This window comes from Clinocottus analis, unplaced genomic scaffold (genome assembly GCF_023055335.1).
Source record: "Clinocottus analis isolate CAN_PGR_092001 unplaced genomic scaffold, fCliAna1.0.p SCAF_1, whole genome shotgun sequence".
Classification (NCBI taxonomy): Eukaryota; Metazoa; Chordata; class Actinopteri; order Perciformes; family Cottidae; genus Clinocottus; species Clinocottus analis.
In genome coordinates, this window is record NW_027175820.1 from 16,063,082 (window position 1) to 16,090,158 (window position 27,077).

General features: G+C 39.1%; 1 protein-coding gene across 1 annotated transcript in view; it reads right to left on the reverse strand.

Moving 5' to 3' along the window:
* ush2a (Usher syndrome 2A (autosomal recessive, mild)) overlaps positions 1-27,077 on the reverse strand; it is a 196,158-nt gene that overhangs the window by 27,277 nt on the left and 141,804 nt on the right. The window contains exons 65-72 of the mRNA XM_068575666.1: positions 24,411-24,608; positions 24,063-24,217; positions 18,805-19,003; positions 11,739-11,846; positions 9,964-10,147; positions 7,126-7,283; positions 4,250-4,408; positions 3,499-3,661 (exon numbers count right to left, since the gene is read on the reverse strand). Coding sequence (XP_068431767.1) covers positions 3,499-3,661; positions 4,250-4,408; positions 7,126-7,283; positions 9,964-10,147; positions 11,739-11,846; positions 18,805-19,003; positions 24,063-24,217; positions 24,411-24,608 — 1,324 coding nt within the window. The remainder of the gene's footprint in view (positions 1-3,498; positions 3,662-4,249; positions 4,409-7,125; positions 7,284-9,963; positions 10,148-11,738; positions 11,847-18,804; positions 19,004-24,062; positions 24,218-24,410; positions 24,609-27,077) is intronic.

The following is a 27,077-nucleotide window of genomic DNA, read 5'->3' on the forward strand; positions in this document are numbered from 1 at the left end:
GTAATATCCGCCGCCTTTTCAATGTTATCTACTCCCCTGTGTCTAGTAAGATCTCAGAGACGGTTATCTCTCGAGATGCAGAAAATGGCCATAATTCTTCAGGATTTTGTAAAAGTTTGATTTTTAAATTTGCATTGATCTCCATCTGTGAATTCAAGATGATTGTTCTACCACGTTTCTTATATCTGTTTCAATGTCTGCCAATGTTCCTGCCTAAACTCTTTTTTACTACCTTAGATAAGCATATTACAGGCTTCCTATGGGATAATAAACAACCGCGGATAAGTAAAGTGATGCTACAAAGCCACTAATCTCAAGATGGATTTTCTCTTCCCAATTTCAGATATTACTACTGGGTAGCAAAAATACAGAAAATAATATACTCAATCAAGCTCCGTCAAGTAAGCTCGTGCCTAAATGAAGCTGAATCTTGCCCATCATCTTCTCTTCTAGCCTTGGTAACCTCTAGACTATCACTCTCTTCAAGAAAATAGTCATCCAACCCGATAGTAATTACAACCTTTCTAGTGCAGTTTCACACAAAATTTGGCTTCACAGATCTATCTACTATAACCCCTATTCATGATAATCACCTCTTCACCCCTCACTCCCATCTGTTTTACTACTTTCAAGTGCAAAATTTTGCTAAATCTAACAACCCCAATTTTCCTAGTCCGTGTATGAGGAAATTTCGAACACACCACCAGAGGTAAAAGGATTTATATCCCGATTACTGAGACGAACATTGTCAAAATCAAAGTAGATTGGGAGAAAGAACTTACCATGAACCATGAACATACCAGACTCATTTTGGAACCAGGCCCTAATTAAAGTCAAGAACAGCTCTTCGTGTGCATGTTTAAATGTACTACAAGGTACTGCATCGCCTACACTACTCTAACTTTAAACTTTCAAAACCCAATGTAAAGGAGCGCTGTAATAGATGTCACAACTCACCAGCAGATCTTACGCACATGTTCTGGTTCTGCCCCAAACAGGCAAACTACTGAGGGATGATGTTCAAAGTCCTATCAGAGTCCCTTAATCTGAATATTTTACCCAATGCCTGGATGTGCATCTTTGGTGATCAAGGGAGTGGGGGTCAGACTTTAGTAAAGAAACCCAAAAGCATAATTGCCTTCTCAACCCTCTTGGCATGGAGGAGAATCCCATTGGACTGGAAGTCACCTCGCCCTCCCAGTTCCTCCATGTGGTGAAAGGACCTGGTGTTCTTTTTAAAATGGGAGAAAATCAAGTTCTCACTGTGGTGACAGCCTAAGAAATTCAAATCTACTTGGGGCCCGATCATACGATACTTTGATGAATTGAAGACTTTCTCATTTGATTCATAAACCATTTATGTGGCTTTGGAAGGTATAATTATTATTTCTTTAAATTTAGTTATCTTGACGCTGTTGTATGAATTAATAATAGCAATAACTTCCAACTTCTAAAACTCATTACTGGTTTCTGTTTGTCTGTAATACCCTACTACACCATTTTTACTTTTGTGTATACTTGAGCGATTCTTACTGTAATGTGATTTTGACAATTGAAGCAGTGCGATTTGTTCTGTGTTGTGGGAATCTTGGGAGGGGGGGGGGGGAGAAAATTAAAAGTTACATGTGCAATGTATAACTCCATATTCTGCTTTTAAGAATAAACACAATTTGCAAAAAAATATATAGAAATGAAAGCATTTTAGTATAAATTAGTGCACTGAAAATAAGCACACTTAGTTTTTTAGAATTTAAATAAAAAATGTAAGATCACGTCTCAAACATCATGTGTAAGTAAGTCCCTGGCTGATGCAAGCACACTGATGTCTTGGTAAGCCTCTTTGTCTGTGATTATGTGGGGTTTCAGGTGTGACTGTGAGAGATTTTTCTATTTTATCCAAGTCCCTGTCTGCCTGAGTCTGATCATGCCAGGTGTGTCAGTGTGCGTGCGTGTGTGGTGCACATTGCTATGCTAATGTGTGTTTCCTGAGGACTTAAAGGGCTTAGTCTGGTCTGACCCTGCATACAGATCACACAGTCTTTGGTCAACAAGCAGACCACGACCTTCAGCATGCATTAATACATATGCGCAGATGCACACGCACACACACTCACAGACACACACAAGTACATAGATTGGTAAGCAGACATTTGCTTAAAGATATATTACCAAAACGTCTGTTTTTCTGTATGTAAAGGTATATGTAACTATACCTGTGGCTGCTGAACTATGATTTGTGCAGGTATAAAATGATTAATTAATAATAAATAACACATAGCTAGGAGATTGACCACAAATAGATAAGTAGGTCCATCATGTGCACAGTACAAGTACTGTACACCTCAAAGTGCACAACTTTGACATGCAGCACGAATAAAACAGTCGGAAAATAAAAATTCCAGTTTTGTGCAAAAATCTGAAATAAAATAAATCATTTCTTATGTCTGTTTTTAATAATATCTATGGTCACACATGATTCATTCACTTCAAAGGGATATAATGTAAAATACCACAGCAATATTTTTGTTAAAATTTGAGGCAGCCACAGAAAAAGATGATAACCATTGTCATTGTGCATCATTATCATTCTAATTGTTATGACAGTGTTGTTACACCACTTCCAAAAGTCTCAGGTTGGCGATAGGTTGGTGGTTTGATATGCAAAGCATGGTACTTTGATTCTCTCTACAGCAGTCATTGTTAGTGTCTTTTAACCTTGAAGGCAATATTCCCTTTACCTCAACCAAGTTAAATTTGCTATAACTTAAAAATGGAGGGTAGAATATTAACAAGAAAAATACTTGCATGAGAATATTTCACAACTATCAAAACTATTCACGGCAGTGGTACAAATTTGCAAAAGTGTCAACACTTTCTTCAATAAAATGTTCATACATATTTGCATAGCGAGAGGACACACTAGATGATCTTTTTGACCCAGAGCAGAAAATTGAACTTAAGCTAGTTTTCTTTTAGTGAAGGCTCTGAGTGAATTTGAGGTCATGCGGCCTACATCTATCTTGGCTAAGAATGGAAGAAGATGTGGATCTGGTGCGTTCTGCTTTTGTCAGGGTTAAAAGGAGTAATAACGTTTGCCATCTTAGTTCACATTACGGAGCCTCTGTGTTGTTGTACACTCTAGTGTATGTTTTAAATATGTTCGCTCCACATATCGTGATTGGTGGATTTCTTTATTACTGGTGCGAATCTCAGAAAAATTCAACATTTATTTGAAATGTAGCTTTTTTGCAGCATAATTTTCCGGTTCTGTATGAATTTACTCATGATAAAAACTAGTGTTCAAAAAATTATAATAATGTGCAAATTAATCACTGGAATAAAACAGTGGATCTCAGCTCTCAACCGATTACATTCTTTTAGAGAAAAGGTTAAATGTGCCCCAAGTGAAATTATAAATGTCTGTCTTATGAAGTATTTATTGTACTGTATGTACAGCGTATGTACAGTATATATATACAGCATATGTGTGTATGTTACCTGTATATATAGTAAGATGTGATGAGTCCGTTGGGTTTTTGGGGAGGTGACCAGTGGATCTCCAGGACTCTGGCTCCAGCTGCCTTCACTGTGGGAGGGAGCTGACCTTCTGGAGCAGCCTCTAAAGTCTGAGCATACAACCCCTCTCCTACACAGCACCCACCTCCAAGGGGCGAAACAGGTACAATTGGTCACAAAACACACAAATATCTTCTGTGCATTTGACAATCCCAACGGCTGATTATGTTTCTTATAATTTTTGTAGTTTTTATGTCAGAATCCATCCTCCAACCACACCATTAAGCATCTGAACGTTACGGCTGATTTCATTGTCTCTTATTTAGAACAAGGAAACAACATCTAACCACAAACAAAAACATAGTAACAAAAAAAAATGGTTATGCTCCTCTGTCAACACTTGCATGATGGCACACTTTTTAAGTCAATCGGTTTACTAACACAACTCTGTGTTGAGCAAGCTTGAGTGGCCACTGAGAGCACATTTGCTTTAACCACCTTTGTACTTTAAATCATACTGATTTTCTGACTTTGAAAGTTAATGAACATGTCAATGGGCAGCTTTGCAGAAGACAAAGTTAAGGATTATAGCGCTTGTTACAGAGCAAAGCCTGTGTTAAACAGAACTCATTAATCTCCACAATCTCTTTTCTTTATTTTCACAACACACACAGCTAATTATCTTATGGATAGTAAATATTTCAAACTGAAATCAGTATAATCAAATACTTACCAATTTGACAAGCTTGCACCCTGATGATGTAGGCGGTGAATGGCTCTAGACCCGTCACAGTGAGGTGACGAGCTTGGCCCGCAGGACGCATTATGGCTCTGTCACTTTCTGGATTTAACATGATGATGTAGTTTACAGGCTTGCTGCTGTTGAGCTGAGCTGTGAAAAAGCAGAAGGACCCGCGAGATATGATTGTTTTAGTTTGCTGTTTTTTTTTTTGCTGGAGCACATTTGTATCGGAACAAAAAAGTAAATTAACGTACTTTTGCATTTAATTAATCCAGAAGGACACACCAAGCTCACCATAAAAGCAGTGCTGAGAAAAGTGTGCTCAACTTTTAGTTATCTTACATTATTCGGTACAAGTTGTAGAAAATGCTTTACTTTTGTATTGGGACCAAACCCGTGATAGCTCACAGGTGTAGATAGATAAGTGCAGTGTTTTACATCTGAACAATCAACATACATTCACCTTGATGCCCAGATTGCGAGATATTTTAACATCTGAAGGTCATTGTGCGATTCAAAGTCAGTTGATACAAAATACAAAAATTGTATTCGCTACTCCATGCTGGATGTTGACTTTTATACAGTATAGAATAGATAGTTAAGACCAGATGTTTGTATTTGATCGTGTATTCAAATATTTGGATATGAATACACTTAATAAATTAAGGAACTATCTGTACAATATATGATTTCCTACAAGCGCACCTACATACGTGGTCATAATTTTGTCTAAAAACTGATCTTGCCATCACAGTCTTTGTACTTTGGTCTCACAACCAGATAAAAACACACCAATGTATACATACAGAAACATCCACACAGATACACACACGGACCTAGACTTTGTTAATATTCTCACCGGAGGTTTTTCCATAATTCAGGCCAACTGTATTTTGATGGGTTATTCAACATTCATGAACTCTGCATATCTCGAGAATGAACTGATTACCAGACAAATGAAAGACTTCAATTATTCACCCCCCAACTCACATATGCACACATGCACCTAAACACATACACATAGACACACCTCTGACTTCAGCACAAACTTCGCACGCATGCACAAACCCACACAGACAAACACACACACACACACACAGAAAATAATGCATCTCTCATTGATCAGTATTTTGCTCTGCCATAGATGTTTAATCGTCACTGTGGTATTTAAGTTATATTATTTACAACCAATCATCTGCTTTGCCATCTCCTATTTCACACACATGATGCCCACAATTACAAATGCACTTACATACAACAAAAAGTATTCACACAAATTAAGTGCTCTTTCTCACACAAACACACAAAGGCAGACACAAACACTGCGATGGAGGAATTGATCCGAGAGTAAATGTATTTTTAATAGCCATACGTCAGTGCTTTGGCAGTCAATGTATGCATATGAAGACACAAACACATGTGCATGTACGTACACACTGTCAGAGAGTCTGACACACACACACACACACACACACACACACACACACACACACACTGAAAACACTCCAGACTCTGGGCTCAGGGAGTTAACCAAGCGTGAGAACCCAGCCGATATTTCCTCACCTTTAAAATCAACCCATAATGACAATAGAATAGGCCTGCCTATGGAAATGTCTCCACAGTGATGTGCGCACACACACACACACACACAAACACACACACACAAATATGCATGCATAAACACAGACACAAATATTCAGAAACAAAAGACACACACACACGCACACACACACACACACACACACACACACACACACACACGCACACACACACACAGTGAAGTGTCTTAGCTAGTTGGTCCTATAAGCGGTTTCTGAGATAGGAAACCAGCCTAATGAGAGAGTAATAGTCAATGATAGATGGGTTAGGGCAGACAATCACTGCCCCATAAGCATGAAACCTCACTGTGAGTGTATGCTCATGTAAACCTGTGTATGTGTGTGTGTGTCCAGGTCTTGAGAGGCCAGAAGGTGAATGGAAAACCACCTCTGGGACCCCTCTCTCTGTCTCCTCATATCAGAGGAAGAAGCCATTTAAAGGAAAAAAGGTTTAAGTATTGTGTTTTTTCTGTCTTTTAGAGAGGAATCAAATAAATGTGAAAAAACATTATTTTAATGTTGGTTAGCTTTATTTAGACTAGTGGGAAATCACTTCATGCAAACATTTTTTTCTAGTAAATAACTGTGTTAAGAAACTAAATGTATCATCATCTCGTCCCAGTTCCTGTGAGAATGAAATAATTATACTCTTATTTAGGGAAGCTCTTGCTGCAGTGAGACAAGTGCATGTTTAGTGATTTATAAATTAGAAGGTTAAGTCAAATTGAGTTTTCCCTTCTGAAAACAGATTTAAATTTCTTACAAACACCGGATTGAGCCCCAATGGCTCTCTGGGATCACTTCTCAGTGACCACAAAATTACCCACGATGCCGCCATAAAGCTGTGGTTTGTGCATGCATTAACAAAATAGGTCAGAGGTTGGGCTAGTTCATGTTGCATAAAAATACCAATAGAGCCACTGGATCATTTAAAAGTGTCTTTGTTTAATGATATTCCTAACAGTCCTCAGGACAATATAACAATTCTAAAGGATTACCAGTTTTAAGTTCATCACCTTTGTTCCTGAGTCTAAATGTTTAAATTGTGTGTAATGTACGTTAAAAAATGTGACACAGCTGCATACACAAATCATCTTTAACTTTTGAAATACACATGTGATTAAGTGCTGTTGCAGAATACCTTTATATAAATCTTCATTAACAAACATCAATTAGTTGGTTTCATCATCAAAAAACTAAAACATAGTGTAATTCAAACTCTTCACTAAAAAATGATTTAAAACCATCCACCCATCCATTTAGACTCACCAGGAGTGGTCCAAGCAAGAGAGATGGAGTGGGGGCCCAGCACTGTCACATTGTGAGGAGGTTGGATCCCAGTGGGGCACAAGACTGGTGTTTGTATCACATATTTGTCACTCACACCGGTCCCACCCCCTGTGCTGGCCTCCAGCTCATACACATACCTGAAGAGATGGAGAGGTAAAAAGAGGTAACAGATGAGGATCAAGGGAGAAGGAAAGAATATGCACAAGGCAATGTTAACGGGGAAGTTCACACATGACAGTCTCAGTGGATTCAACAGGACCTGGTTGAGATTGGTGCATAAAACTGTCAGAAAATTAATGGGAGTTTTTATAAATGTATCTCAAATATATGCTAGAATGTCTAGGCACTTTCCACCAGTTTCTTACACAGACTTGTCAGTTATTTACTATTTACCTTCCACAAGAGCTTATTCTCCGCTTTTGTGAGCGAAAATCTATAGTGTTTTGAAGTCCAGCAAGCCAGAGCTTGGACCAAGCAGCATCCTGTGATGGACTACTGGCAGCCATTGTTCTTGACTTGAATTACGTGTGACACACACGTCATCTAAACATATCACATTAACGGAAATATTGAATGTGATGTATTTCTGAAACTCTAGTCGTGCATTTGCCTCATATGGGAATGTATTCTTTCACTTTTAAAAGTATTGTGAGACGGAATTTTTTTCATTGTAGAAATATTAATTGTGAAAAAAAAAAGCATAAGAACAACTCTGTTGTCATCGCCAACACTTTTTCCCACCTGTTTTGAGAACAGGGGAAAAACAATTTGATCAGCCTATGACCATGGATCACCAGAATGTTTTTCGCCTTACTTGTATCTGATGACTTTTGTACTTTCTATTTGTAATTAATTGATAAAATAACAACTGGAAAGACTCCCAGAAATCATGGCAAACGCCGCAAATAGTTTCAAACATGCTGTGATGTGTATTGTGTGCTCAAGTCTGTGTGTAAACTCATATGGCAACTGCACTTGAGGTGCATTTCTTCTGCGCGCGCTCTCTCTCTCTCTCTCTCTCTCTCTCTCTCTCTCTCTCTCTCTCTCTCTCTCTCTCTCTCTCTCTCTCTCTCTTCTCATCTGTCTCGCTGCCTCTCTTGTATCATTCTCTACCTCTCTCGCCCATGACATCATAAGATAGATTTCCCTTTTAAGACTGTGTGGCTGGCTGGTGCTAAAGCCTACATTAGCTTTGTAAGTGGACCACCATTTAACATTAAAAGCCTTTAATTTGCTATAAAGTCCAGCACACATGCATTAATAGGCGGTGGTGTTGGGTTATTGTTCCTGGGCAGAGCGTTTTAAACAGGAGGCCATTAGCACCTCTGCAGTGAGTTAGAACGCAGTCAGGTAAATATATTAAAACTACTCATATGTTACTTTCATAGACACACACGCACACACACACACACAAAAACATAAATAAATACACCTCACTGAGACACACAAGCTGTGGAGAGGAGAGACAGAAAAAGACAGAAGTCCTGAGAGTGAGAGAGCAAAGCAGAACCTGAGTGTGATGGAGAGGGAGACTTCTATCAAGCCATAAGGTTTCAGTGGGAGAATGAATTTAAACACTTCATCACAGGAAGATATTTACTTAAACGTAAACACCGCCTTGGGATATCAAAAATAAAATGGTGAGTGTGTGTGTGGGAGGTAATGGGTGAGAGGGGCATTTGCATCTGTTTGGATGTGGATGTGAGTGTGTGTGTGTGTGTGTGTGTGTGTCCTGCGGGGCCAGCCAGAGGGAATAGGTTAATTCTCTCGTCATCTTAGACACTTCCTGGGCTGCCGAAGCAAAGTGACAGCTAATCAACATTGTCATAAATAATCAATGGCCACTTTGAGCAGTCTCACGCACATACACATGCGCACACAGACAGGCATGCGTGGGTCCACACACACGCACTCAGCAAAAACACACAAAAGACTGCCTGGATAATGGGGCCGGTGCTCCCTGTGTAATTCTTGGTGCAGGGCTAAATTGGGAAAAGAAGGGAAGGAGGAAGGGAATGAGGTAAGAGGGAAAGGAGGGAGAGGGAGAGGAAAGAGAAGTGAATAGGAAGTGAGACAAGTGATGAGAAGCGAAGGGTCGAGATGGGAATGCCTTCTGGCAGAGTATCTGGAATTAGGGAAAATTAAACGTCACACACACATACAGTCCTATCTTCTTCTCTCCTTCCTTTCTCTTTCTCTTTCACACACACAGAGGAGATTGGAGTACTGGAGGGTGTTATCCCAAGAATTCTATTTGGGGAAAGGAGAAATAGTCTCTAGAGAGAGAAGGCCAAGGAGAGAAGGGGGGAGACAGGAGAGAGAGAAAGGGGGTATCCTTTTACACTCGTAATTAAAACAGAGAATTCATCTTAGAAAAAATACACAGATTAATAAAGGTTAAATGAAAATAAACAGATAAATAATATCTCCGCTCCATTGCTGTCTGTAAGCAAAAGCCAAATCTGATTTGTGTTTTAATGTGTGTACGTTTTAATGTTTGCATCTGTCATGGGCATGTCCAATATTTGCTCATTAAATGACACAAACAGACATATACAGAGTGCAGTCCTGAGAGAGAGACGTGAATGAGACGATAAAAGAGAAAGCATAGGGCGACCCCAATATAAACACACATACAGTCCAATGGGAAAATATTGGAATCAAAGGGGTGATTAATTCTGAAGCTACAATTGAAGTGTGTTTATGCATGTCTAACTTCTGCATATGTGCACACACTCAAATACGTTTACATTTGTGTGTGTGTGTGTGTGTGTGTGTGTGTGTGTGTGTGTGTGTGTGCGAGTGATCTCTCTCTACCTGTGGTTTGGCAGGAGTCCAGTGTCAGTATAATTCTGGTCACGGTGGTCTCCAGTAAAAATAGTGTGACCGTCTCTGTTCAGTCTGTACTGGGAGATGTGTCCATTAGGCTGGGGTGGCTGATCCCAGTATAGCTCCACCGCAGATGTGTTTATCATCAGATGTCTGGGGCTTGACCATACACCTGAGGAGCAAAGAGAGAGAGAGAGAAGAAGTGTTTCCACTCATTAACTGGAACCGATTATTGATATGTATTCCTTTTTCTTTTTTTCAGACAAACTGAACATAAAGTGCATCGCATCACGTACTTAAAGAGGATCTTTCCCAAGAAAAACGTTTTGTTATCAAAATAAACAGCAGCAAATCTAAAAGCTTGTTCCTAATTAACTAAGGACAGGTTGAATCACTATTTTGTTTACTGGAAACTAAGAAACTGGAATGCAGATAATACATTTATTGAGGCATGACTGAATTATCACAATGAGGGAAAAGTTATGTAATAAGTTATAATGAAGAGAAGAACATAGGTCAGGCAGACATGATGTGGTTCCAATGTGTAATTTAATTATTTTTAAATCAAACACAATTGGTCTAAAACCTTGCGTGCAGGAGGAAGGTTTCATTAACTTTTAACTCAAATTAAATCTAGTAACTAATTTATAAACGAAAACATGCAGCAAACATGTTAATTCTTATCACACACGTAATTCAGTTTGGATTATATGAAATGATATAGTGGACATTGAAACACAAAAGGGGTGTAGTGAGAAGGAGGAGCTTAAAAAAAAAGAAATATAATTAATTTATATAAAACAATAAAACAAAAGGTGTCAATACAATTTGGATAAAAATGGGTTGAACAGGTGCACAAAAGGAAATAATTAGATATTTTAATTGAAAAGAAGTAGCATAAATATTGAAACTTTGGAGGAGAGATAAATGTGCAATAGGTTTCAATGGGAGGCGTAACAAGATAGAAAACAGATGTGGAAGGAAAATGTCAAGGGAGACAAGAGAGGAGAGGCAGTGAAGCGGAAGATACAAGAGAGAACATGGAAAATGAGAAGTGGATGAAGAGAGGATAAAAACCTTCTGATTAAAGTTCTTTAAGAAATAAAAATCTACGCCGGCATTTTAGCCAGGCAACAAAATGAGGCTTCGTTCCACTGTCGGCAACGATGAGGAAGAAGAGAGCGAGAGAGAGAAAGGTGAAGGGAGAGATGGTATAGACCAAAGAAGGGTGAGTGAGGGGGAGGATTCATAAAAGGAAGGCAGTGGGAGAAAAAAAGTGGAGTTAGAAGAGCGGAGAGAAAAAAGAGATAAAATATCTGAAAGATGATGTAAGCAGGTCTCAGACAAAGGTTTATGTTGAACGTATTCACAAAATGCAAGAGATAGTGTTAAATTTCAGGATTTATGAAAATGAAAAAATCTAAGTTATCATATGGTTAAATTAAATCAAGATTTAATAATACCATACAACTTTAAAACAATGTATTTTTGCCAAATATATTTCTATCTATACATACACAAATCATTTGGACATTATTGTTACATATTTTAAACACTATGTCTTACATCTTACAGGTACAGAAAATGTTTCAGACCTGTGGAATCGCATCGACCACTTCATTTAAAAAAAAAAATAAATAAAATCACTCTTTAGAAGTCAAATTTCCTAAAATATTTATTGAAGGTTTAAAGGTTTAACAGGATCTCCAGGTAATTAATTTGTGTGTTTGTGTGCGTGTGTTTATGTGTGTGTGTGTGTGTACCAGCAGGGGAGGCTTGCATCGTGCGTCCTGTGGAAGGTAAGCTGGCTCCACATCCAACAGCTGTGCAGGCCACCAGCACATAACTGTAGTCTGTGTACGGCTGCAAACCTGTAGCACACAGACATGTATATAATTTAAAATAAAAAACAATTACACTTTAAAGCACACGGAGGATGAAGAAGCACACACATACTTTATAAGATTTTTTTTATTTTTACAATACACTGCCGGTTAATTTTTCAATTTTTTTTAAAAGGGGTAAAGAAAGAAGACAAACTAAACTAAATTAAAACTAGGTGACAAAGAAAAAGAGAGGAAGCCTTGCCCGGCCCGTATCACAAGCTCTCTTCCAAGCTGTTTTCTCTCTCCCTCTCTATCTATTTCACTCTCCCTCCCTCTGTTCTTTCCACACTCTCTCAACGGATGGATCCATATCTGTCGGTGTTAAATTATGCATGCCATAACTCAATAATGAAACAACGTAAAGATGGGCAGCCGCGGAACTGACATGGGATAGGACCGGTCCAACGCTGTAATGTCATCAGCTTTTGATCTATGATAATTATGATACCTCGGTATGCGTTTAGGCTACAGCATCCAGACATGATTTATTTATAGGCACCCGCTATGCAGTCTAAAAGAAATCACATAGCGGTCCTTTAACTGCAACCACAGAAAATCTGTTTCTAGTGTTATATTGAACCTTTTATTGGATGATTTAAATACTGGAAGTTGCTAAAAAAAATCCACATGAACCTAAACAAAGTTATCCTTGAGTTAAAAGCACTTTCTGGTGATTGAAAACCTTTGTCTCCTTGAGATATATTTTCTGCCCAGTTTTTGATATACGGTGGATGGATGGGGATTAATGGATGGATGCAAATCCTTAATGTTGTCATGGGGGTTGACTGGATGCTTTATGGTCATTCACTTAGCTGACAGCGTACAACAGCTTACAAATCAAATTGAAGGGAAAATGAAAGAACTAAAAAGACTCTATTTCAAGAGGATGACTGCAGAAACAGGCATTGTGTGATACAGTGTGTTGGATTCTTAATTTAAATCTGCACAATTTCAGATGCATACATAATACATATTTTATAACAATAAGGATTTTTGATAGCTTAAATAAATACGTTTTAATATTGAGAAAAATGCATGCTTACCTAAATGTGTTATGAGTAAGTTATGTTTGTAACAACATATTTTTTTTATCTCGACATGTAAAGTGGATTTTTTTCTCTTGACTGGCTCTCCTTTTATGTTTTGTATAGCAGGGCAAATAAACAAGACTCTTAACCATGGGATATAATTAATTTGATGTCATTTATATTATACATATCGGGAATACACTAGGAAATATAGTATACAAAATCTACATTTTAATGAGTAAAATATAAATATATATATATATATATATATATATATATATATATATATATATATATATGTATCAAGCAAAAGTCCCCCTGATAATCTAAATTATCTATTGATGCTTCCAACTGAGTATATTTGGATGCTGACAGCCAGAGAGGGACACCCTACTGTGTGTCTCAGCTGCTATACGCATATCGGTATCCATCCTGCGTTGACTACATACAGCGGAGAACATGTGCACACACATACGCACTCTCACACACACACACAGCGGAGTGCTTCACCGCGGTTTCCTCACGTCTGTTTCTACTGCTAAGCCTGCTTAACATGCCTCGCAGCCTGCCACGCTTAACACAACCTCTGATCAATGTGCGTGTGTGTTTGTGTGTGCGTGTGTGCACATGTTCTCAAATTGTTGCCCTGTGATTGGGTTAAATAAAGGAAATCTTTCAGCCATACAAAAGTACGAGGGTTGAAGCACAAGACTCTGTTACACTATAACTGTGCAACTAAGCGTGTTTATATGCGTGTGTGCACTCCAGCATAGTAAATGATATCTACACTGCAAGTGATGTCATTTGTTGCAACACTGAATAAAGCACTAACCCTGAACTGCATCTTCTTACATACAAACAGATAGAGTGACCCTACTGGAGTCAGAACGGGGCTGGAAATCGTACGGACAACTGTGTTATAATATTTAACATATAACACATGTAGATAACTTTATGGGGCACCAAGGAGGAAAATAATTAAAACGGTACGAGAAATATGTGTGCATATACATAATATTAAACATGCTTTAAAGTGTTGCCCTTTCCTACTAATGACTAAATTTAGTTCAGGAAGCAACGAGCATGTCTGTAAAAGTAGAGTTATCCTCTCTGCCCTCTATGAAAGGAGCAAAGAGTCAGAAACTAAAAGAACTACAAGGCCAGAAAACTAAGATCCTCTCATCCTTCAACCGGTCTGTCTCATGATGTTTCAAATATGTAACCAAAACAAACACAATTATACTACTCCTTCGACGTGCATGTGCAGATAGACGCTAAAACACACAAACACCTTTGATGTTTCTTGGTGTGTTTCAAATTACTTTTCTTCAGTCAGCCTAAAGAGGGCAGTGTTGGTCTGCTGAAGAAATTACACCATGTCTACCATGGTGTGTGTGTGCGTGTGTGCAACAGAAAGAGAGAGATGTGCGCGTGTGTATATGTGTTTACCTGCACTGTATGTGTGCTTACCAGTGCATACACACATGTGCTTATGTGCTTGATTACGGAAAAGACAGAGGAAGCTTTAATATTTTTTACAGTGATCACCAGGAATTGAAAAACGGGTGGAGGGTGTTTTGATGCGAGCAGCCAGTGGCTCACTAACTCAGAGTAAGACAAGGCTGGTACTGTCATAGCGAGAGCAGGACATAGTGGAAATAGGTGTGTGTGTGTGTGTTTGTGCAAGACAGAGGGAGAGAGAGAGAGAGAGAGAGAGAGAGAGAGAGAGAGAGAGAGAGAGAGAGAGAGAGAGAGAGAGAGAGAGAGAGAGAGACTTTGGTAGTAAGACAGAGTAAAGTTGAAGCTTACGTTCAATTAAAAAGAGCCAGTGCTTGTGTGAAAGAGAACGAACAAGAGACAGGATTGTGAGACTGTGTGTGTGTGTGTGTTGCAGTAAAAATAACTGATTTAAAACTGCTTTTTATCGACAGGTTGTCATTCCCTGTTTGCATTAGAGAATATGATAGGATGATTGGCCGCAGTACCATGCCAGTAACCTGATACACCACCTAGACAGGGGAGAGAGAGAGAGAGAGAGAGAGAGAGAGAGAGAGAGAGAGAGAGAGAGAGAGAGAGAGAGACGGTGAATTGTTAGAGAAGACAAAAAGAAGGTGGGAAAACCAGGTTGGAAAGTATGAGGGCAAAAGTTGAGATGTGACAGCTGAGAAAGACGCGAAAGGCCGAAATGTAAAATAGAAAGAAAGAAACAAATAGAAAGAAAAGATAAATTTGCTTTAGTACATAACAGAAAAAACTGATTATTCATCAAGAACAAGCAAAACAATTAAATAAATAAATAACAGAGAGAGAGAAAGAGAGAAAGTAAGAGAGAGAAAGAGAGAGAGAGAGAGAGAGAGAGAAAGAGAGAGAGAGAGCGAGAGAGAGAGAGAGAGAGAGAGAGGGAGGGAGAAGGTGGGGGAGGAGGAGGGGAAGAGGAGAGCTTTGATAACACCTCTCCTAAATAATTAAGAGTTTGACTTCCTGTCTGTGGCTCCCTAATGCAGAGATTGTCTGGGATGGAACAATGAGATCAGGTTCATACACGCACACACGCACACACGCACGCACGCACGTGCGCGCGCGCGCACATACACACACACACACACACACACACACACACACACACACACACACACACACACACCCACCCACCCACCCACACGTCCTGTAAGCAAGCTAACCTATATATATGCAGGTAAAACTAATAATGCAGTACAAATATACAAAATATACACAACACTTATGCACACACTAGTGCATGTGCACAACTAGACAAATACACGTACAGACTTAACTTGCACACACACATTCCCAAATCTCAGTATGGATAACAAGGCCGGGAAGTTGACGTCGCTCACATTTCCTGTTTTTAACCAATAGATAGAGCTGTATATATAACTTATCTTAAAGTAAATGTGAACTGTATTAACCCTCATCGAAGTGAAACATCTATCTCAGAGAACATCCTTCTTCCTGTATACTGCCCCATTAAGTTCCACCAAGTTAGAAGCACAAGTCATGAAGTTAAAGGCTGTATTCGTCAACGAGTTAGATGAAAGACTCATTCCTCATATTGTTACGTTCACGCTTCTTACGAAAAACTGATTCGGGATTGATACATGAACAAAAAGGTTGCCTACATTCCTGTACCTATAGCACGGGCCAATCAGAGGTAGGGGGAAACCCATTAATAAATAAAAGAACATACTCTATTCCCTGCTGTTCTGAATTAATAATGAGCCTACAAACGACCAATTAAACACATGATTAATGCCATAATCTATATAATTGCAGGCAATAATTCATTGTGAGCTAATGATAGCAATACTTAATATCGATTCACATGGGGTGTCTTTGTACAGTTGTGCTTAATTCTTTCTATGAAGTGTCCCTTTTCAGAACTGCTAAAAATGGCATTAATAAGAGTGTATTTCTTGCTTATCCTTAGGCAAAACATTGATAAACAGGAAACAGTACAGGCCACAATTTGTTTGTATATTTTTTATAGAGGCAGCTGCTTACTTTTCCTTCTTATTATACAAACCAGTTAAAGGCAACACTATTTGAAACATCAACATTGATTACAGCTCTTATAGAAGCTCTTCTTTTCTACTACAACATATATTTGATCACAGGCTGTGTTAGAGAGGTTTTGGGGCATTGCTTCTGAGATTAACTTTTTTTCTGGATGTAAAGAAACAAAAAATGCCTAAAATATATATTTTTTGGGAACATTTTTATTTTTTGTATTTGGCACCATAAAGCACCATGTATTCTGTATTTATTTATAATATAAATCAATAGTATTACTTGTATATTGATTATCATTACAACAGTTAATTTATATAAACTTTTCTAAAATTAATGCCTTTGGGACCAAATGGATTTTTATAAAAAATACTCTATGAGATATTTATCAGATCACTTCAAGAGTGATTCAATTTAAAATTGACATTTCTGTCAGTAAAAAAAAACACATTTCTCCAGTTTCTGTGGTTTGAGTGAGGGAGTGAGGTCTTTGAGCATCTGTCTTTGATAGCGGTGAGAGGATGAATGACGGCGCATTAAACATTAAGGATCAGGGAGTAGCACAGCAATTATTTCTGTTCATATTTCACTGAAAACATTTACATCCATCCATCTTTTCATTTGTCCCATTTTCTCCTTCACTCCCTTTCAAAGAGTGTCATTTTGTGCACCTTTCACTCCCTTGCTCACCCCGCTACCTCTCTGTTTTACTTCTTATTGTATGTTTTTCAATTTGTTGGCCCTTTGATTTAACGTCAGTTTCTCCTGATAAATTGAACACTGTAAAGACACATGACAAGACACACTAAATTATTTTGACTGAAAACACAATGGCACGAATGTTCAATTCTTAAAGAATGAAACTTAAATATTATTTATGTATATGTATTCTACTGAATCAAGAGCAGATAAGAAGGTGTATGCAGAACTGGTTTGGGACCACTCTAGGCTTATTTCAATCTAGTGGCAATACACTGTTGATCCATTTCTGACCTTCTGTTGTTTTAAAACACAACATTTCACAGCATTACATTACAGGAACCTATTACTAACGAATACATATGTTGTTAGAAGGACAGTTGCAATGTAGAAAGACACGAGTGGGGGAAAGAGAGAGAGAGAGAGAGAGAGAGAGAGAGAGAGGGAAAGAGAGAGCGAGAGAGAGAGAGAACGAAAGATAAAGAGGGAGCGAAAACTCTCCCAGTAGTGGTTTTGGCTGAATACGCAGGGTTTTCCAGTGTCTCACTGGGGGACAGGGGAATTTCACACGCACATGCTGGTTGCTTACACTGGCGCACACGGCTGGTACAGTATTACAGCACATTACCATCTCTATTTGGCATTGTTTGCTTTGCCTCATGCCCCCACATACAAACACACATGCTTGTGCGCACACAACTCCTGACCATACAAGCCAACCACAGGCACCATGGGAATAGTCTATTGGCTACTAACAAAGCCGATGACTGGTCTGAGTCCAAGACAGAGCAGTGAGCAGAGCTGTGAAGGGAAAATGCCACTGAAATTCAGTCACTCGACTCTTACACGTAAACATATAATATATTTAAACCAAATCAGATTTCAAACACTCTAAACGTTTACATTTGAAGTTAGTTTAATTATTACAATTCCAGGGGTGGCAGGTATGTCTTTTGTGTCTCCAAAATATTTTGATAAAAGACAACACACATTTGCTTTGCATGCAGGCTTTTGTGTCTGCATGTATAAGTGTGTGTGTGTGTGTGTGTGTGTGTGTGTGTGTGTGTGTGTGTGTGTGTGTGTAGTGACTGATGGCAGCAGGCCAGCAACACAGCTCCTCCTCATGGTTGATAAAACCCACAAATTCAGACAGTTGTGATGCCCCCAGGTTTGTGTGTTGATCTAAAATATAAAAACAAACTTACATCATTTATTTTCAGTGTTTTTTAGAGCACTGGGTCTCAACAACTTTTCTTGTGCAGTTTTGTACTGATTTATGTTTTATGTGAGCCTGAGCTTGTGTGCCTGACTACTATGTTTGAGTCTGCTTATGCTTGTGGGGTGTGTTCATGCAACTGTGTTTGTGTCTGTGTAAGACACTAGACAAGATAGAGTGTGGTGGGAATCAGGTGTAAATCCAGTCCTTCGATGGCCAGAAACTAGCATACATAAATATTTACATGAGAAAAAAGAACAAAAATAAGAGGGGGAGGACCAAAGAAGAGAAAGCGGAGCAAGGACACAGACAGAGATGACAAAGGCAAGGAGCGCAGAAAAGAATATCTGGAGTGTGAGGTCAGGAATGAGAAAGGAGTGAGAAAACAGGAGAGGTGAGGAAGTAAAATGAGAGACGTTGAGGAAGAGAGGAAAAGTGAGGCCTAATCTCCGATAATCTCCGATAATCTTACCAGTCACAGTATAATTTCTGAGCCCATCGATGTGTGTAAATACGGTTCCTACACCAGTCTGGTTCAGGTAGTACTGTTGTATGTTTCCATTGGGACGCGTCGGTTCAGACCAGCTCACATGGAGGGAGAACGGGCTCAAAGCTGTAACCACTGGAGGCTGCACGCCCTCTGGGACTCCCTGGACTGTCACTGCCACCACCTAAATACACGCATGGACATTCACACAAAAAATAAAGCTATAAAATATAACACATTTCTGATATTTTACAGAATGTAAAAGGTGTGGCTAACAGATGGATTTCTGCTGTGACCATTTATGAATGTAATTAACACGATCACAACACAATAAAAAACTGCATCCAAATTCAGGGCTTCTATTTCTAAAGTAGTAAAAACCTTGACGACATAGAAAGACTTTGCTGGTAATTTAATTCATTTCCCGAAAAATAAAACAGAAAGGTAAAACGTTGACAGCGACACATTTTTATGTCATAACCTTCTGCCAAATACGCCTAAAACAGGGAAAACATAAAACCAAAACACAAACTGTCACCCACTTGCATCATGGGAAAAAATAACATGCTCTGCTGTATCTAGCCCCAGTCGGGGCCGTTGATTATATTTATTGCACATAGTCATTGTACTTCACCTATACTCTAGCATATGACGATCTGCAGACTATAGTATCCATACACAATAGTATATTTTACTCCTAGTATCCACTGACCTCGAGGAAAGAACCCTGTAAATAGTGTTAATGTTTGTAAAAACTTTCTGGATGCAAAGTCCATGCTTTACTGTACAATATATATATATATATATATATATATATATATATATATATATATATATATATATATATATATATATATATATATAAGCAGTGAACCAGTGAGATAATACTAGAGACTAGTATCAACTAGTGGCAGCAACTAGTAGCAACCTGCAATGCAAAAAAGAAATAAAATACATAATAAAAATAAAAATTCCCGGATTTTTATTATAATGTTTTGAGTGACTGTCTTATTGTAAATTATTTGTGTAGTATCTGTGGGCCCCTGTGAATGCTGGGTCAATGTAGAGACCACCGAATCACATGGCAATCTGCTGCTAATGGCAACAGGGATATCCTGCCTTAATAGACTGTCACTAGCACTTCCCCCACCTGTCCCACACAGTGCTATGCAATTAGAAGACTGCTACTACAACTAAGGAGACACACACAAACACACATGTGCAGACATATAAACACACACACACACACACACACAGGTACATGCAGGTATGCACGCAAATACAAAAAGGGGGGAAAGAGGAAACAGAAAAGGGGAAGAAGCAGAGAGAAGAAGATAAGGATGTCACAGAGAAAGTATTGTATCAGTGAGTTCTTCACTGTGCAGTAAAGATGGTGCTCAACTATAAAGAAAATAAAACCACTATGGAAGTATACCCAAAATGCACTAAACATGAAGTTTACTTAACTTTACTTTGATGAGGAAATAAACACTGACGATCAGAAATGAGTATCCAGAGTTGAGCAGCATATGCATCCAGATAAATCCAGATACATGTGGGAGCTAATGAGCCAGAAGCACCTGGGTAATCAAGGTTTCCTTTGAGGTAAAGCTAAATCACTAGTGATAACCTGGCTCAATTTACACCTTTTTGATTCGTGCATCATTTAGTTTATTGATAGGGTAGATTTATAAACATGGCTCATAATCATTAATAGCTCAGATATTAAGTAGAATAGAGATGCTTATATTTTACTGACATAAAAAGCTGCATACATACATGAAAGGATATTTGACAAGGACACTCTTCAGTCAACCCTTCTTTCTGTATACAAAAGAAAGGAAACTTGGGAGGGACACAAGACAATGGGATTGTGTGTCTGTTGGACACTAGATGACAGTTGTTGTAAAAGAGAAACTGGTGCTTGGACAGGGAAAAGGAGTGAGGATGAGAGAGGTGAAGAGACGAAAAATCCTACAGTTAGGAGAAACTGAAGAGAGCGGCGTTTGGATCAAGAGGATGACAGAAGACAAATAGCAGCGAGAACAGGACAAAAGGACTCAAAGACAGAGGAGGACCAATCACTCTTCCTCTCTCTCTAAGTGACCAACTGTATTAGATCAGCACCTTCTGTTGTCACAGCAGGTGTGCGTTTGTGTGTGCCTGTGTTTGTTTGTCCGTGCCTGTGTGTGTGTGAGGATATGTGAGGGGGCTGATGCCAGGTAATTGCAGTGGTGTATTAGGTTAGCCCAAGTTATCCCATAATTGGGACTGTTTGGCCAATTTTCACTGGTGTACAAACTAATTCAACTCACTCCTTTTCCACCCTCTGCTGGGAGTGTGTGTGCTTGTTTGTGTGAATGTGTGTAAGTGTGTGTGTGAGAGAGGAAGCTAGACGAAGAAAGCGTAAAAGACAAAGATTGAGTTTGTGCTGTGCATGCGCATGGCTTTAGGGTTTGTGCATATTCTTCTCGTCATGTAATTCTCAGCTAATCAGAAACAAGTTTTCAGCCAGGATGACCAATGAGCCTGCTTCCATAGAGAACTGTTTGTGCTACGAGAGGTTAAGTTGGTGCATCATTTGCATCCTGTTTTATTGGCTTAGATTCATGGAAAATGTTAACTGTACAGTTCAGGCTTGTATACTGACACAAACATCTACTGAGAGCAAAACTTCAAATAAAAATGTTATTAAATTCTGGGCCAGATCTTACACGTTACACCACAAAGTAATTAACTTAATATTCGAGTCAGTTTTATCCTGATGTCTTTTAGCTTTTGTAGGCTTTTGGGTTTTTTAAATTGACACAAATAAAACTAAAATCTGACTAAAAACTGACAACAGGAATACATTAGTATTCCTGCCAACACAACTAAGAATCAACAACCAATTCTACTCTGAACAGCTTTAACCTGATTTTAGTTCATTGCTTTGGTTCATAAATTCAAATTTTTCCTTTTTTAGCAAACAAGATGTGCCAGCAGACATTACCCTCGCTCAGGGGTGGGCAAAGTACGGGCCGTATACGGCCCGTTTTTTGTGTGGAATTGTTTTTAATTGACCTGGCACTATGGGTGGGCCTGGTGTACATACTGTCGAAACGGCAGCACATTGCCATACATTTTAACAGGCGGTAACATTTACTTTTCTCAGCCATAGCCTTAGACCCACTGAGTGGAGGTACTTAGATGTCAGGGATAGGAACTTAAGTCATGGTTTCACATTTATAAAATTATACCACGGAACTGCATGCTGGGAAGTCCTGTCAAACTCCGTCGCGGAGAGTACATAAATGATTTCAGGCTATTGGTCCGGCCCTCCACAATATTTTCTGTACCTCATGCGGCCCCCAGGGAAAAATAATTGCCCAAACTAAAGTTGGAAAATGTGGATAATTTCACAAAGTAGCTCAAATGAAAAATATCAGATCAAACTACATTTAAATGTTGCGCAAATACAGAACATAGTGTAATGTGGACAGAAACATGGCTAGGATGACATTAGGATCTTTTAATAAGGTGAGGAATCCAATAATATTCACAAATCAGCATATATACTGTATATATTAACACAAATGTAAATACTGAATGCCTAAAACAATAACATAATGACGATTTACATATTAGGAAAGCCTACAAGAATGCTCTTGTACTCTTCTTTCTCTGTCTTAATCTCACCGATTATTTACCACTCCTTTCTCTTCACCACAGTCCGACATCAAATTATTCCTATGTCATCATTCTATCTAACAATCCTTTATTATACACATTATTCTGTCCATCTTCTAGTTTTCTATCAACCCTTCACAACCCGTTCAACCAACTCTACCTCCATCTCATTCTCTCTCGCCCATCCATCCTCCAGTGACAAATCTACTAGCTTCGTTTTTACATAAGAATGTTCTCATGAAAATGATGACATGTTAAATTAGCTTTAAAAAAAGCCAGAAAGCCAGTTTTCAACGTGAGCTTTCATCACCCCTAAGCCGGAAAAATTAATTGTTGTGGTGATATCAGCGCTGCTACAGCCAGAGAGATAGCAGGGGGGAGTTCTCTGTGAAGCTATTATGGACGCTATCGCAAACATCAGGGAGGCTCAGCAAATCCAGAGCCTCGCATACAGGGAGAGAGCGGAAACGGGGCTAAATAAAAACTTGTTCCGACATGGAACAACATCCCACACTGTAATTTCTCAACAACAAAGGTCAGACATAAGTTTACAATTTGTAAAATATCACTTGCAGAACAACTGTGCAGCTGGATTATGATGTAAACAACGTGTAGAAAACCACACCCGAGGAAGCTTTAACGAGAGGATGAAAGGACAATTAAAGGCCACTGGATAAACAATGGATCATGAGTGACCAACTGCAGAAGGGCAATGCTGCAAGGTTGCTCTTGTAAGTTTACCAAATGTGAAGCAGGGGGCTGCATGTCAAGGCAGAAAAAGTGATTATTGCACACCTGTATTGAGACAGGTAAGGAGTACTGCAGGTATGTAGGAACACAAGCTCCTGCACACTATTGATTATTATCGTAAATATATTGAATACCAAAGGAGAATGAAAAAGGATAACACACCCAAAAAGCAATACTCTCTTTGTGCGCTCTTTCTCTCGCACACGTACACTCCTTTAATTATTCAACTTAAATTAAAGGAGTGAACTGAACTACGGAGTAAAGTGGTACTTAGTTCAGCGACGCTCAGTCCATCTTTAGAGGAGCTATTAGATAATCATACAGGGGAATAATGTCTTTATGAAATGGGGTGCTACGATCGAGTAAGGTTTTGGAAAGTGTATGTGTGTGTGTTGGTGTGTGAAGAGAGACACATGGAGGGCTGCTGGCAGGACGGAGACAATCAAATAGCATCAAGTATAAATCAATAGAACAGCTATCTCTTTCCAACTGTGCAATTGCTAACTATGTACACAATAACTACAATATAAGTCTTGCTTATGAGTCACTTATTGGTTATCTTAGAAGCTCCTGCTGATATTCCAAGCTTTACAAAAAGGCAGGCCGGGCCAGTTCTGCGTATTTGCTTTGAATGCTCCAAACTCCCAGCACCCCTTGAACTTCATACTGCTAAAGACTTTAATACTGATGTGGACTCTGTATTCAATGTGTGAGAGGTAAGCATAAGGTTTGCCACAGAAACTGCTAATGAGCTGATAATGTGACATAAGACATTAGTCTAACACAGCAGAACTGTAGTAGCAATGACACACATGTAGTCTTACCTTTGTACTGTCGGTACAACCAGCCCGGTTACAGACCCTCAGCTGGTAATTGTATTCCTGGAAAGGCCTGATCCCACCCACATCAGTGAAACTCTTTTCATCACCACGGTAGCGCTCTCGTCCATCCCGCAGTATAACATAGTGGGTGATATCCCCTGGTAAAATGGAGAAGTTACTTTTCAATCAATGTCAGAAATTTCTCAATATTCAAAAGAAGTGAAGCGTCCTGTTGATTTTCAAGCCCAAATCCACAGTAATCGTGAACACCCCTCTCCTGACGGTAATTCAACTAAACCACATCTACAGAAAGGGTGATTTTTCGTGATACATGCACACACGCATACACACCATTAGGCCTGACCGGTGCTTGCCATAGCAACTGGATGATGTCATCTCGTTCCCCGAAGCGACTCCAGCGGGGCGGTGCCACTCCCCACGGTTTGTCTTCACTGGTGGTCACTGTTATAACGTTACTGGAGCCTCGTCCAAAGCTGTTCCAGCCCCTCACTCTGTACTCATAGGTGGTGAAGGGCTCGAGGTCGGAGTCTATTGTAGAGTAAGTAAGGTAGGAATGACAGAAGAAGAGGAGCAAATGTGAGAGAACAACAAAATAAGGCAGAGTGCAAGAAAATCATTTAATCAACAAATATGTCAGCAAGATTGTCAATAAATTGATTTATGAATCATTAACCAGCACTGCAACGACTACAAGTGATTAATACTGTAAGTGTACACATAGTAGGATCTAATTTCAGTAGGCAAATAATTAAGTTTTCAACTTATTGCACGTTCTAACTGAAAGAGCTAATACATTTGTGAAAAAAGTTATCCATTGGTTAAAAGAAAATTTAAAAAAACAAAAGAAAAAAAACAACTGTAGATTATCAAAAAGAAAATCCAATACAACAAAGACTTTGCAGACTTTTTCTGATTTGAATTATTGAGTGCTTGACTTTAATTTTACTATACAGTATGTCAATGCAATGAAGTTGCAATATTAATATAAGCGATTCAAATTATACTTTACACTTCTCACCAAGCAGAACACACATTTAAAGACTGCATGTAGCAAAAGTAATTCTGACGGACTGTTGTACAAAAGGGTGCAGCTTGTGACCCTTTTGTACTACATGGGAATTGTAATGCCAGTGTAAGCACGCGTTATATATACCAAATGCATGGACTATCACTGGTGTATAGTTGTAAACGTCAGGCCGTCACTGAAGCATTCTGGGAGACGGGTTGTACATACAGATGCCCTTCCACATACTCACATGTGCATTATTTTTAGGAGTGTTAAGGGACTGCTGCTGTAAATGAGACCATGTTTTAACCGCCAGTTTGGGACTCTTGTCTTTACTACTGTGATAACTGAAGCAGCAAAACACACACACAGCAACTGCTATGTGTTTCATAGCGACATGCCTAAACATGGAATTTCTGGATTTGATTAAGAACCAATTCCAAGAGTTATGAATAAAAATTGGATGTGGACAGTATATATTTATATCAATGTGTAGCTAATTGTGTGTGATCTACCTTAGGATTTTTCCCAGAGAACCATAGCATGATATCCGCCTGTGTGTGTGTGTGTGTGTGTGTGTGTGTGTGTGTGTGTGTGTGTGTGTGTATGTGAGTGCATGAGAAACATCTGGTGTATGGTGGGTGGCGACAGCTTTATGTGCCTCTGCCCAGATGGTGTCACAGCATTGCCTCGAAACTCTTATCCTAAACGCCCCCCTCTGCCCCACACACCCACACACGCACACACGCACACACGCACACACACACACACACACACACACACACACACACACACACACACACACACAACCACGAAGCACACGTCAATGTTAACTAACTGGACACTAACACACACAAAAAACACACAAACATCCTTAACCACAATTAGTCTTGATTAAACAGACGTATCTACCCAGATAAATAATGTGTGGACAGACTCAAAGTCCTGATGCTACACGCCCACAAACACCAACACACACATGCATACACCCCTGCCACACCACAAACTCCCTTTTGGCTGATAAATAGTCGCGAATGTTAAAAATGTCATTTAAACGCCCATCTTTAAGTTTTAATGACACACAAGTGTACAGTGCAGAGAGAGTTACCACGTTAACAGCTATCAATGTACACTCCAACAGCTGTCTTGATGTCTGTGTACGTGTGTGAAAGGGCATCTGTCGCTAAAGCCCGTTGATTGCAGCGGCTGACACATTTAGGGTAAATGCAGAATTGGTTTCCGCATGTTCAAAATGTCTATGAACGGTGTGTTTCACAGATGGCTATATTCTGTTCTAGTTGTTCTCCATCGTGGCTCGGAGGTCAGAAGCAGGCGTGCAAATTCACTATGAATGGGGAAAGGGTTTAAAACTCAATTACATCAAGCAACCAGAGGCATGCTGAAAAAAGAAAATATTAAAGCAAAATGTTAATGTTTGTGCTGCTGACCTCCTTTAAAAAATATATTTTAACTACAGCATGTAAAGTTATGGAAAAGTCTGATAAAACTACTTGTGCAAAGTCAGGTAACTTTACTTGAATAAACTGCAATCCTCATTTTCTGGACAGAAGTCTGTCCAGCTACTCAGATCACACATTGACACACAACCAACTCAAATTCTAGTTTTCAAGTAGTAGCACACATGTTTGCAGCAGAGTACAGTGAAGAGCAGTGATTGGTAAAGGAAGCTGAAAAACGTGCTCAATCAAGGAGAAATTGGTTGAAGTTAAAGAGCTTCAGGAGGCATTAAGTGGTACAAACATTTTGTTTTAAAGTGAGATAATGAAACAGGCATTACGAACGTAGCGGTAGCTAAGCCCTTGTGGTTAGAAAACCGGACTTGTCACCAAAGACACTCAACACTAAGGTCCAAAAAGTTACAACAAAACAAATATAAACATTCTAAACATAAGCCATGCTATTTACAAAGGTAATGTCAGGTAATTTAAAGTGTAACGAATATTTTGTTCCCCCCGAACACACACAATTAC